We start from the raw sequence: 12,208 nt of genomic DNA on the forward strand, positions 1-12,208 counted from the left end.
AACGCAGTATAATAGTGTATAGACTTTAAGCATGAGCTAGCAGATGTGAAAACTGGCAAGGTTTAGTTTGCTTCAGTTGATAGTAGTTACCTTTAGCTTGTGATGTGCTCTTTGTAAAAGAAGATGGTGAATTTGTCTTACTAGCAGTGAAACTAGCCATGCTAAGAGCATAAATTGATGCATGTTTACTGAGAGTAAAACAGTCAGTTAGACAATCTATAATGTTTAGAAAGGTCTCCAGCTTTCTAGTGGCAGTATCTCAAAGCATGAACAAACTTTATTTTTAGGTTGTATTGCTTCTTTTTGGCAAGGACTGCTTATGTTATAGTATTATTCTTTTAAAAAACAGAATTGGGAAAAAGCAAATTGCTACATGTTTTTTATTCTTGCCTTCCAGTATGAAACATTCCGAACGGAAGAGGAAGCAAAAATAAAAGCTCAGGGACAAGAAGTAAAACCATCAGTGTATTTCATGAAGCAAACAATCAGCAACGCCTGTGGAACTATTGGGCTTATTCACGCTATTGCAAACAACAGGGATAAAATTAACTTTGGTAAATACTTCATTTCTACTGTGGTGCCTCTTAATGGTTTGAAGGGTAGGGGGCGCTCCTGAACTGCTTATTGCTTATACTGAACTGCAGAAAACTTAGAAATAAGCAAAAGTTGGCTGAAATGCTCTTGGAAAACAATTGCCACAATATGAATAGCTGCAGCAGAATAAAATATATAGCAAATTCAGCATGGATTTTTAAGATTAATGTTGTCCTCAGTTCTTAACAGGTACTGTAATTATTTATGTTGTCACTTCATGTGAAATAAATAAGATGTGATAAGTTCAGCAATGCTTTTTGTCGTAGAGTTCAAAGTAACATATTTTAACATATTTTTAAATTCATGTTCTTTTATTTGTTCTAGAAACTGACTCCTCACTAAAGAAGTTCCTAGATGACTCTATGCCCATGAGTCCTGAAGAGAGGGCCAAATATCTAGAAACTTACGAAGTCAGTATCATTCCTTAATATAAATTTGGGAAATGGGAGTATTTTGCTTTTAGGCCCATGTATGTCAAGCCAGATTGCACAGGCTTTGGGTGGGGCAGTCAATGCAGGGTTTTGGGTTCATTTTTATTAGGGAAGTCTTAAGAACTACATGGGACGCGGGTGGCGCTGTGGGTTAAACCACAGAGCCTAGGGCTTGCTGATCAGAAGGTCGGTGGTTCGAATCCCCGCGACGGGGTGAGCTCCCGTTGCTCGGTCCCAGCTCCTGCCAACCTAGCAGTTCGAAAGCACGTCAAAGTGCAAGTAGATAAATAGGTACTGCTCCAGCAGAAAGATAAACAGCATTTCCGTGTGCTGCTCTGGTTTGCCAGAAGCAGCTTAGTCATGCTGGCCACATGACCTAGAAGCTGTACGCCGGCTTCCTCGGCCAATAATGCAAGATGAGCGCCGCAACCCCAGAGTCGTCTGCATCTGGACCTAATGGTCAGGGGTCCCTTTACCTTTACCTAAGAACTACATACATTTGGCTGAATTTTATTATCTCTCTCTCTGTGTGTGTGTGTGTGTGTGTGTGTATACACATACACTGCCCTTTGTTGCTTGAAAGACAATATCAGTGGAATAAAACGAAAGGCAGCATCATAGAAGCATTCAAATATTTACACTTGGACTGCTCACATATATGCCTGAGTTCAGAGAGACAACTTCATTTGCCAAAAGCCTCTCAAGGTACACCCCATTCCCACCCAGTCTGGCTGACCACAAGGCCCAGGCTGGAAGATTTGGAAAGAGATGCTCCTTCAAATGGTTTGGTTTGATGCTGTTAAGGGCTTTATATATTAATGCATGCCAACAGCTCAAATTTGGTCCTGTAACAGATAAGGTTCCTGTGCAGCATCCATGTGATAATGAGAGATCCCTGATCCAGTCCCTTGCTGCTTGCAAACAAGGTTTCCGGCACCTGTACAACCTTGTTTGATGAAGACCTACCGTGCTCCGTCCTACTTAACATCGCTTATGGCCGCATCTCACCGATATGCCTTCATTAGAGCTAGGTTCAATGTTTTTCCAACAAACGTGCTGAGACATAGATTCACTAAGGGCCAAGTCCCTTCAATGTGTGCTTGTGAAATGAAAACATCTGAATCTCTACATCATGTTATGTTTATCTGCCCTATGTACAGTTCAGCTCGTGCTAGTATACTAAACTCCATAATCCAGCCTATGGCTGACAAACCAGTAGACCTACAGCTTGCCTGGGTTCTTCAAGATGTAGATCCTTATATTACTCTACAGGTTGCTAAATTCCTAACAGCCGTCCTCTCGTACAAGAGACGGAATGGAATGTTAGCTGATTATTGATAGTTATAAGAATTTTCGATATTGACATCAGATATTGATTTTAGCGTAGTGCCTAAATTTTTAACCTTAATCTTAAATTTTTCTTTTGAATTGCCAATATTTGTCCTTGTGAGCTGTGAATTGTGTTATATTACTTGTGGCTTGTACGAGACCGCTGTTTTATTTGTTTTGTTTTGTGTGTTGTGCTTTGTGATGGGCGTAAAGCCGAATAAACATTTTGATTTGATTTGATGAAGATGGTTTGGATGGATATTGGTGTACTAGTGGCATCACAGCCAGTAGGCACAGTTGTGGGCTCTTAATCTGTGTTTTCTTGGTTTTGCTAGGAAACCAACACCTGTACTCTAGCTGCTGTCTAGCCTGGAGCTCCTCCGTCTCACTATTGCAGTAAAGTCAGGGCCACACCAGCCATGCCAACTGGAAAATTCCCCATAACATTCAAGTATCCCTTCATTTTCACAAGTCTCTTGCGGGGAGACCATCTTAATTTCCCCCCCAACCCTGGGATGGAGAGGGGATGATGAGGTTCTCCCACCATCAATCTAGACCTCATTACCACCTCAGTATCCACTTACACTTCCCCTAAATGCTACTTGGGATCTGAAGGTACATGATTTCATTTAAAAAAACTGCTGGTATTTGGTTAAAGAGTTTAGAATGGTATTTTTATTTAGACAGTGGGAGGGAACTTAAAAATCTGGGTTTGGCACTTGGATTATTATAAATCACTGTATAATGTAAGATCTTGCCTATAAACTAATTGCCTTTTTATTATTTCAGGCTATCCGTGTCACTCATGAATCCAGTGCCCATGAAGGTCAAACTGAGGTATTGAACTTAATGTGTTTTCCCCCTGAATAAAATTTTGAGTAGGGATCTTTCTGTATGCAGTTTCTAACAAGTTGTTGGGGGGGGGTTCTCTCTTTTCGGTAATTTTTTTCCACTAGGTTGCTAAAAACTGGGAAAAGTGGTATCTATCCTGCAGGGAAGTAGCAAGGGTCCATATGGATGTATGAAATATATAAAGTTACAAATATAATATGTTTCACTGGTATCTGTTATATTATACTGGCTCATAGTTGTAAAGAAGCAGTGCTTAGGTCGATGTCAGTTCAGCCATTAATTTTCTGAGTAAAAAGCCACTTCTGCCACCAGTATGGTAAGGATAATTCTAGTCATGTTTTATTATATGAAGTTTTTTTAAAATGAGGCCTTACAGCTAAAGAACTTGGGGAAAGTGCTATATTAATAGGAAGCTTTTTATTTAATATTGTAAATGCATGGACAATCATTTTCTTACCATAGGAACATTGTCTTCTTCCTACCCTTCCTCCTCAGTTCACACCAGCACATACATGGTGAGCACATTGTGAACACATTTAATGCTAAAAGACACTCTTCTCTAACCTAACCTAATCTGATCTGATCCCATGTGGTGAGACAGCTGTGGTTATAGCCTGGTGGCTGGGTTGTTTTTTTAAAAAAGATCAATCTGGTAGAATCAATGATAAAATGGAAATGCTTCTATTATTTAGTTGATTTCAGCAGGATTTATTCTTGTCTTTAATTCTGGATCGTGTCCATTAGCCATCATGAATGGCAAAGTATCAATAGGTGAAGGTTTAGGCAGGATACATACAATAAAACCGATATCCCACCTGTGCGTGCCACCTTCTTCTTCCTGGCCTCTTTGGGATAGGGCTGAGGCAAAAGAAATCCTGAGAGCATTGGCGTGTTCATGTGTTCTCTAGTTCACGATGCGCTGCCTTAAAATGGTTAAGCTTTCCTCATGAGTGTTTGGCTACTAGATTTTGGTCTCCCCTGCAGTGGATCCTTTCCAAAACTTTGTGCACCAAAGGCCCACAACAGGCAAAACGGATACTTTAGTATTTTGTATTTAAAGATAACATGTAACATTTAAGTTACAATAATAACTTATTATTATTATATGTAGCACATTAGGCCATCCAAAGCATGGCTGCATACTTTGTCTCATATCATTCATATAGCGTAATAACGGAATGAAAGAAATTTCAGCGTATGCAGCCAGGTTTACTAAATGCAGCAGAAATCAACAATTTCTGTGTTGGTTTTATTTTAGCATTATTTGCCTGTGCATTGTGAAAAGATGCAATTAAGCACAAGGCCTGCTTACAGAAATGTTTGAGCAATGATGGTGATGGAGAGGTAAAAATTGTATCTGGCAGGCTGTAGGATAGAGAACAACGTAGTGCTGTTTACTAAACACTGAAATGCTTCAGTTATTCCCCATTTTGGCTTTGCTTGCAACAGGTTAAATGAATCATTACGGTGAAAACCTTGGCAGAGGCGTAGCCATGCTGGTTTTCGTAGCAAAAACAATCAAGGAGCGTTGTGGGCACAGTAAAGACTAACAAATATTAACTGGGCTGGAGCGCCCAAAATCTTACGCTGTAATTATTTGTCAGTCCTTAAAGTGTCACAGGACTTCAGTGTTAGTAGCCTGGCTTGTACATCCCATGAAACTAAAACTTGGTTTGGGGTGAATGCACAGTTTCTTGAAGATGAGCTTGCATCTGCCTTGTTCCTCCCTGGTGCTTTTGGCTGCCGTGCCAAGCTAAGGTGTGGCTTGACTTAATGTTTCATTTGACCCGGGCCTGTGGTTTAGCGCTCTCCAGACTAACCACAAGCTGTGTGAACCAGCCACTAACTAAAATGGGCTGGGTGCCTGACCTTGTGAGTTTTTAAGTTGGGAAAGCCTCGTTTTATTACTGGCTTACACTGTTTGTATCACAAGGGTGTAGAAAGCAAAATTGTGCTGCGTAACCTCTAGGTGGGGATACAATACTAGGTGCTAAAATATGAAATTCTATTTGCCAGATGCCTTTTTCCATTTGCTAAATGTATACAAGTTGCTTTCTGGAGTGGATGTGCATGACTGTAAAATTCAAAGCATATTTTCATTGGGCTATATATATATATATATATATATATATACAGTGGTACCTTGGGTTACATACGCTTCAGGTTACAGACTCCGCTAACCCAGAAATAGTGCTTCAGGATGAGAACAGAAATCGTGCTCTAGCGGCGCAGCGGCAGCAGGAGGCCCCATTAGCTAAAGTGGTGCTTCAGGTTAAGAACAGTTTCAGGTTAAGAACAGACCTCCGGAATGAATTAAGTACTTAACCTGAGGTACCACTGTATATGTGTGTGTGTCCTAAATTTAGTTAGGAATCATTACAAAAAATCTTGACTAGAAATTGTGACAGAGAGATTACTTGTTGCATTGTATTTGAAATGGGCCTGAGGGATTGCTGTAATAGCCGTGCTACAATGGCTATTTGTATGCTGGTACTGAAAAGATGCTATGCTAGCATTAAACAGTGATCCACTGGTATGGATGTCTAGAACACATTTAGTGCTGCTGTTAAAATTGCTTCCTAATTTTGGATGGTAGCAGTGCCAATGGTTTTAACGGTGCTTGTAGTGAGCTGTGTGATCATGTGGTTCCCTCCCCACATCTTCCTGTGCAGCATGGATTCCTCTCAGTTCACATGTAACATTAAGCCGAATCATGAATATATGTGAATTTTAGGCGTGTGGGCACTCACTGTAATAATCACAGCTGCTTTGCTCCACCACCAATTGCTGTGTTGCCACCCATGGCTGACTTCCAGTTTTCATAGCTATGGTTTTAAGGGACCGTTTGAACCAGGCCAATGTTTTGATGGAAGCAAAGAATCTTTAAGGTGCAAATAAATATTTTGTATATCCCTACTGTGCTCCGGAGGGCTGGACAATATTTTGGTTTTTAACATTGCGATATATCACCAGCTAAACTTTGTGATATATTGACATAGCATGGCGTCTGAAGTAAACATGGAACTGTGTAGAGGCTCAGTCTGGGAAATCTTGAACTGTTATTTCCAAAACACTTCTTCTAACATGCTCAGATGTATGACTCTTTTCTGTTGCTTTTGCGCACTCATCTTTTGAAGTTGGGATTCTAGGAGTGCATGGATGCAAAGTTAATCTTCATGGTTTCCTCGTAAAACAAAAAAAACCCACAAAAATAGATTGGCATAAGTTCAAAGAACAGCAGGTCCTTTGTTTGTAAGGTGAAATTGCATCCAAAAACTTGTAGTTAGCAGTTTCCTATTTTACAAGGAAAGCTGAGATAATCCATTTCTGCGCTAAATACAGAATTGCACTCTGCATTGTGTATAATGTTCACCTGCTTGCCTGCAGATTAGACTGCATATCGCATCCAAATGTGCTATTCTCAGAATATTTGATGTGAGGCAAGAACTTCCTAGGTGAACTTTTCCATGGTTTGCTATATTTTTTGCTCTGGGAATCCCCATAGCTCAGTGGCCTAGCAATTTACTTTGCCTCCAGAAGATGCCAGGTTGAATCCGCAGCATCTGGGAAAGCCCGACAGCTGCTGCCAGTCAGTGTTTTCAGTTCTGAGCTTGATGGGCAAAATGGTCTGATTGGTTCCTTTAAAAAAAGAAATAGCCTAAAACTTAGGATTTCTAGGAATAACAATTAATTAGTTCATTACCAGAAATATTAAGCAATTCATCATTATTAGTTCTGGTTGGTGGGACATACATAAAATGGGTGCTGGTTATGTACACGGAATATGTCTTAAAGTGAAGAGAACAGATTTCTGTGGCAGCTCCCTACAGATAAATTTAATGAATGTGCGTAACTTACTGCTGCTATGAACTTGCTGCTATGAACTTGCCCCCTGCAGGTTCATTCATATATAAACGAACATCTGAAGAAGGCTATGCATACCTACAAGTGTGCAATACACTGATATACTTGGCCCCACTCACATATTCTTTGTGTAATATGCCGTTCACTTCCCCTTTTGCAGGTGGGTCAAAGCCCCCCCCCCCCAATAAATCTCTCAAGCAATAAGATGTCTGAGAGACAGAATGTTAACAGGGGGAGCTTTTACCATAATTGTATCCACATACTAGAGAAGGTTGATCCGTTGAATTTCTGCCTGCCACACAGCTGTTAAAGCCACAAGAGCCCCGCTCTCCCTTGGTGCCTACCCTAAACCATGCAAATGGACTCAAGTTTCACAAGTTGTAAGCTACTTATGCTACGGTACTGCTTTCATCAATTTATCTGAGACCAGGCATGGTATCTTACATAGGTGGTGGTGCAAAAGGAGATGAAAAGACACCCACAATTTATAGCAAGCAAGGCTCAGATGCCCATGCTTGGATCAAATCAAGATTAAACTGTTACAAAGCATATTATAAAAGCATTGTTGTAGTTCTTATTTATACCTCATAACAGCATTGCTGTAATTATCAGTGGAGGCCAGATGAACATTCTCTTCCTTTATTTTAACAGAAAGGAATGGAGTCTTTGATGTGAATGCCCATTTTAGTATTCATACCAGCAGCACAACCCATGTAAAAGGATCTCTCTACTTTTCTGCCAAGGGTGCGGAAGCATTTAAGAGTCCCCTCTGCCCACGTTGTTGCTGTGATTGACAATCCCACACAGCAGCAGTTCCCTAAAAACAAGATACTGAGTAATAGCTGTGGGCTATACTTCAGGTTTGTCGTATACAGACCACCTGCCCCAGCAATGTTGTACAGTATGGCTGTATTGGGCTTCATTCTAGAACTGATGTCAGCCTTTCTTTCTTAACCACAATACCCTGCTGCAACATGGATGATGTACTATAATGCTAGATTTAATTTTTGTTTGCTGGGGTTTATTTATGTTTACAAACTGTGGAGGAGGGAGAATAACTTTTTTTTTTGCATGAAATTAAACCTCTGTTAGGAAGAATACAAACTCTGTTGCTACCTTTTGGTTTTCAGTGGACATCGAGTCAGCTACGCTAAAATCATGGATTTTTCTTAGTTATCTTCTTTAGACAGTAGTCTCTTCCATAGCAGAGGAGGTGAAAAGAAAATGGCTTCGGAATGACCCACAAAGTCCATTCTCCAAATGTCTGGAAAAAGTCATTCCTGGGTCATTTTGAGGCCATTTTCTGGTCTTCTGTTAGGTTTGTGTACTTTTTCTCTAATACTTGTCAATCACAGCTATGACGGCACTCATTCGAAGGGCAGGAGCAGGTGCATATGTCTGAAAGCAATTGCTTCAAATGGCGGCTGCTTGTTAACTTTTATGTTCTGCACAGGCTAGAAACTTCATTTTAAAAAGAAAAAGAAACATCTTAGAGTGTAGGGCTCCTGCCAGCCGTGTGTGTGTAGACCAGCCAGCAACACTTTGTACATATTAACCTTGGATTAGTGGAAATTATATCCAGTGAATTGATGGCTAGGGGTTATCTAATAGTATAATTTATGCAGTTTAACTGAAATTTAACATTGGGAAATACACTCCCATTTTAAACCCTTAGCTTCCTAATCAGTTTCTGCTACCTTACAAGTATAAAAGCAGTGTGCTGGGTGGATGGCCTTGTCTCCTGTCTTGATGGGACTCTTCATTGCTGATTTCCTGAAACGTGTTATTCAGAGCAAAGTACACATGCTGTAAAGTTATTTCCTGCCAAGTGTTAACCGAGCTAAGTTATTGCCTTGGCAAAGCTTGTTTTTATTGTGTTTCTAGGCAAGCAATTCACCCACCAGGAAAATGAAGCCGAACCTCCCTTCCCAAATAAGGCTGAGGTGTTCTGGAATGCAGAGCTAAATATGTTATCTAGCTATGGCATTTCAATTATGAGAAAACTTTGGGCAGTTCTTGAGTGATAGGTCTGCATTTTGCAACTCGCCCATCAGGCTGTCAGTGAAACTTTGCCGGTTCCAAAAAGACGAATGCGCAGTGAGCTGCCCATTAGAGTAGCCTCTTAATTTTAGGGCTCCCAAAGGACTTTAAGATGACAATAATTGTCTTTCCTGCATTCCACCATGGATTGCCCAATCCCCCTTGCTGCTGCTAAATTCACTGTATTCCTCTCCGCTTGGCAGGTCGCAGGAGCAATGATTTACACGGGGGAAGGAGGTGTATAGGGATAAGTCTAACAGTCACACTCCCTTTAGCCATAGCTGTAGTATATAGTCTTCCAGTACTCAAATTACAGTGTATTTTTTTTTTAATTGTGCGATTTCTTGACCAGATGGTATTCTCCTTGTTCTTCAACAGCCGTGTGAAAAAAGTTGTGCTAGTGTCAGTAACTCCTGTTGGAGCTGGAATTGACTAGTGGACTCATCCTTTTGAGAGAGGAGGATAAACTTGAACCCTTCACCTTGACAGGCCTATTTTCTACATGCTCTATGGGGAAAGTATTCAAATATATAATCCCATTCCCAGGTGACTTAAATTTGTAGAACACAGGGAAAGCTCTACTGCTTGATCCTGCTTGCTATATAAACTGGCCTTTACTAAACTCAATTTTACTTACTTATTTAAACAATCCATATACTGTTTAACTACAGTGTCTCCAAGCAGATTGCAAGGATGGAATACAAAACCCCCCCACAAATCAGTTAAAACTATAAATTAAACTTCAGTTTAAATACCTGCCGAAATAATAATAATAACAAAAATCTGTAGGTGCCATTAAGTTCAGTAAGGATGGCACCTGTCTGTCCTCAAGTGGAAGGGACTTCTATAAAACTGGGACCACAGTACTGGACAGCCATGGGGGAACCATTAACGGGGACTGCCCCCCAAAGACCTCCGTGATCAGGCAGCGCTATAAGGGATTAGGTGACCCTCAAGGCATCTTCAGGGTCTTATAAATTAATACAAGAACCTTCCTTGGAACCTGGCCTGGTAGGATATGGGCTGCCTGTGCAAACTTTTGAGCACCAGAGGTACGTACTGGTGATCATCTGTCCCTATCAGCAGTCTAGCCACAGCTTTTTTCACCTGCTGTGATCAAGTCTTGAGGTTACCAGTGCATGGTTCCCTGTGGCCAGATTACCCCTGTCCCAAGAACAGGCTTATTGGCTGCAGCTGGTAAAAAGCATTCCTAGCCCCTGAGGCCACCTTGAGCTTCCAGTGACAAAGATGGACCCAGGAGCACCCCCAAAACTCCCAACCTGTTCTTTCAGAGGGATCACAGCCCTATCCAGAACAGGTAACAGGTCAGTCTCCAGGACACAGGAAGAACCAATTCACAGGGCCTCTGTCTTCCCAGAGTTCAGGCCTAGCTTCCCTGCCCCCATTTGGATCCCACCTTTTGTGATTTTCTCACTTAAAAACAAAAAAAGCAACTGATCCTTGAGCTTTTATCAGGGAGACCAACTCACACCAAGTGTGCCCCAGGTAGCAGAGTCTGCAATTTTGCTGTTTGAAGGCTGCTAGTCTGCCTTTCCGGCCCTAGAGTACCCATCTCATGAAGTGATGAACCACACTAGAGCTTTCTTATTTCTCTCCACCACCACCCCATCCCCTATCTACCGCCACATAACAGAATGATGGGAAGATAGCAGTCCCACAAGAATTTATCACACGGTGCCTGAAATTGCATTTGCAGGTGGTTTAGATGAGCCTTGATGTTATGTAAGATTAAGAGCAGCACGAACACATTTGCCATGAAAAGAAGAACAGCACAGCAAACGTTTAGATCATAACAGCTCTTAGATAGCATCAGTTAAATTTCTATCCCTTCGTATGTGTGGGGCAGCTGTGGGGTCAGGTAGCTTCAGCTAATGCAAAATGCTACAGCTAGACTAGTGCTGGGAGCAAACTACTGTCAACACTTGACACCCGTGTTCAAAAGACCTGCATGGTTTCTCATCTGCTGCTGTGCCAGGTTCAGGGTTTCTGTATTGGCGTCCAAAGCCCTGAACAACTTAGACCCAGGGTACCTCAATGAATGTCTTAACCTGTATGTCCTAGGCCAACCCCTTAGATAATCTGGGGGAGTAGTATTAGTGGTCCCCTACGAACCAAAAGCTTGAGTCACGTCAGTGGGGAGTAATGTCTTCAGCACTATGGGCCTCACTCTGTGGAACTCTCTCCCATTAGAAATCAGGCAGGCACCGTACCTGCAACGTTTCAGGCAGTTTTATTTCAGGAGGCCTTTGCACCACGGACGCAAGTTCTGTTTCGTTCTGCAATGTTTTAAGTTGTGTTTCTAAATGTTACTTACAGTGTGTTTTTAATTTTTTGTAAGCTGCTTTGAAACCCAGATGGGGTGAAAAGCGGGATATATTTTTAAAAATAACATGACCAAAAACTGTACAGTGACCTCTAAAGCGGGTAAAGTTGTGTCTTGTTTTCTTTTCTTTTTAATATTTGTGTAGTCACCATCAACCTCACCAGAGCCTGAGTTTAGCCACTGCAAAATGAAGGCTTCACCCTTGCGTCGCTCTGCTTCCTTGACCCTGATCAGATGCAATCATGTAGCCTCTGCAAAAGCCACAAGCCCTGTAAAGGCTACCAGTCCACCTGTCTCCCTCCAGCGCTGGCGGCCCACAATACCCCTATCATCTATTGGGCTCCATTCTTTTGTAAGTGTAGTCAATCTTCCATCTCTTCTCTGCGGCAGGCGCCCTCAACATTTAGGCTTCATGGCGGGTCTCTTTGGCTCTGAATTCCCTTAGGGCTTTTTCCAGTAGACGAAGCATACTGTCTTAAATCCTCATCAGCAGACAAATAGCAGTAGGAACGTCTACTTCCCCCCCAAAGATTTTTCCCATCTTCCATCTGGTTTCTCTTATCTCATTGGTGCTTCGTTGGGTCTGCTAATTCTTAGTTCTGTGCCAAATCTGCTCCTATCACATCTGATTGAAAGTCTCTCTGCTTTTTTCCAGGGCCCAGTGCTCTGCGTGCTTTGCAATACTCTCCAGCTCTTCCTGATCTAAATCTTTCATCAGAGATGTACAATATGGCTTAAATGTTGTATTGGCATC

General features: G+C 41.6%; 1 protein-coding gene across 5 annotated transcripts in view; it reads left to right on the forward strand.

Moving 5' to 3' along the window:
- UCHL3 (ubiquitin C-terminal hydrolase L3) overlaps nucleotides 1-12,208 on the forward strand; it is a 28,697-nt gene that overhangs the window by 9,560 nt on the left and 6,929 nt on the right. For 3 of the 5 annotated variants that reach the window (XM_083501314.1, XM_083501316.1, XM_083501317.1), the window contains 4 exons: nucleotides 398-554; nucleotides 919-1,004; nucleotides 3,144-3,191; nucleotides 11,600-11,806. In XM_083501314.1, coding sequence (XP_083357440.1) covers nucleotides 398-554; nucleotides 919-1,004; nucleotides 3,144-3,191; nucleotides 11,600-11,806 — 498 coding nt within the window. The remainder of the gene's footprint in view (nucleotides 1-397; nucleotides 555-918; nucleotides 1,005-3,143; nucleotides 3,192-11,599; nucleotides 11,807-12,208) is intronic. The other 2 variants (XM_083501315.1, XM_083501318.1) reach the window with 1 other exon arrangement.

Source organism: Podarcis liolepis (assembly GCF_965112155.1).
Source record: "Podarcis liolepis genome assembly, chromosome: 4".
NCBI classification, from domain to species: domain Eukaryota; kingdom Metazoa; phylum Chordata; class Lepidosauria; order Squamata; family Lacertidae; genus Podarcis; species Podarcis liolepis.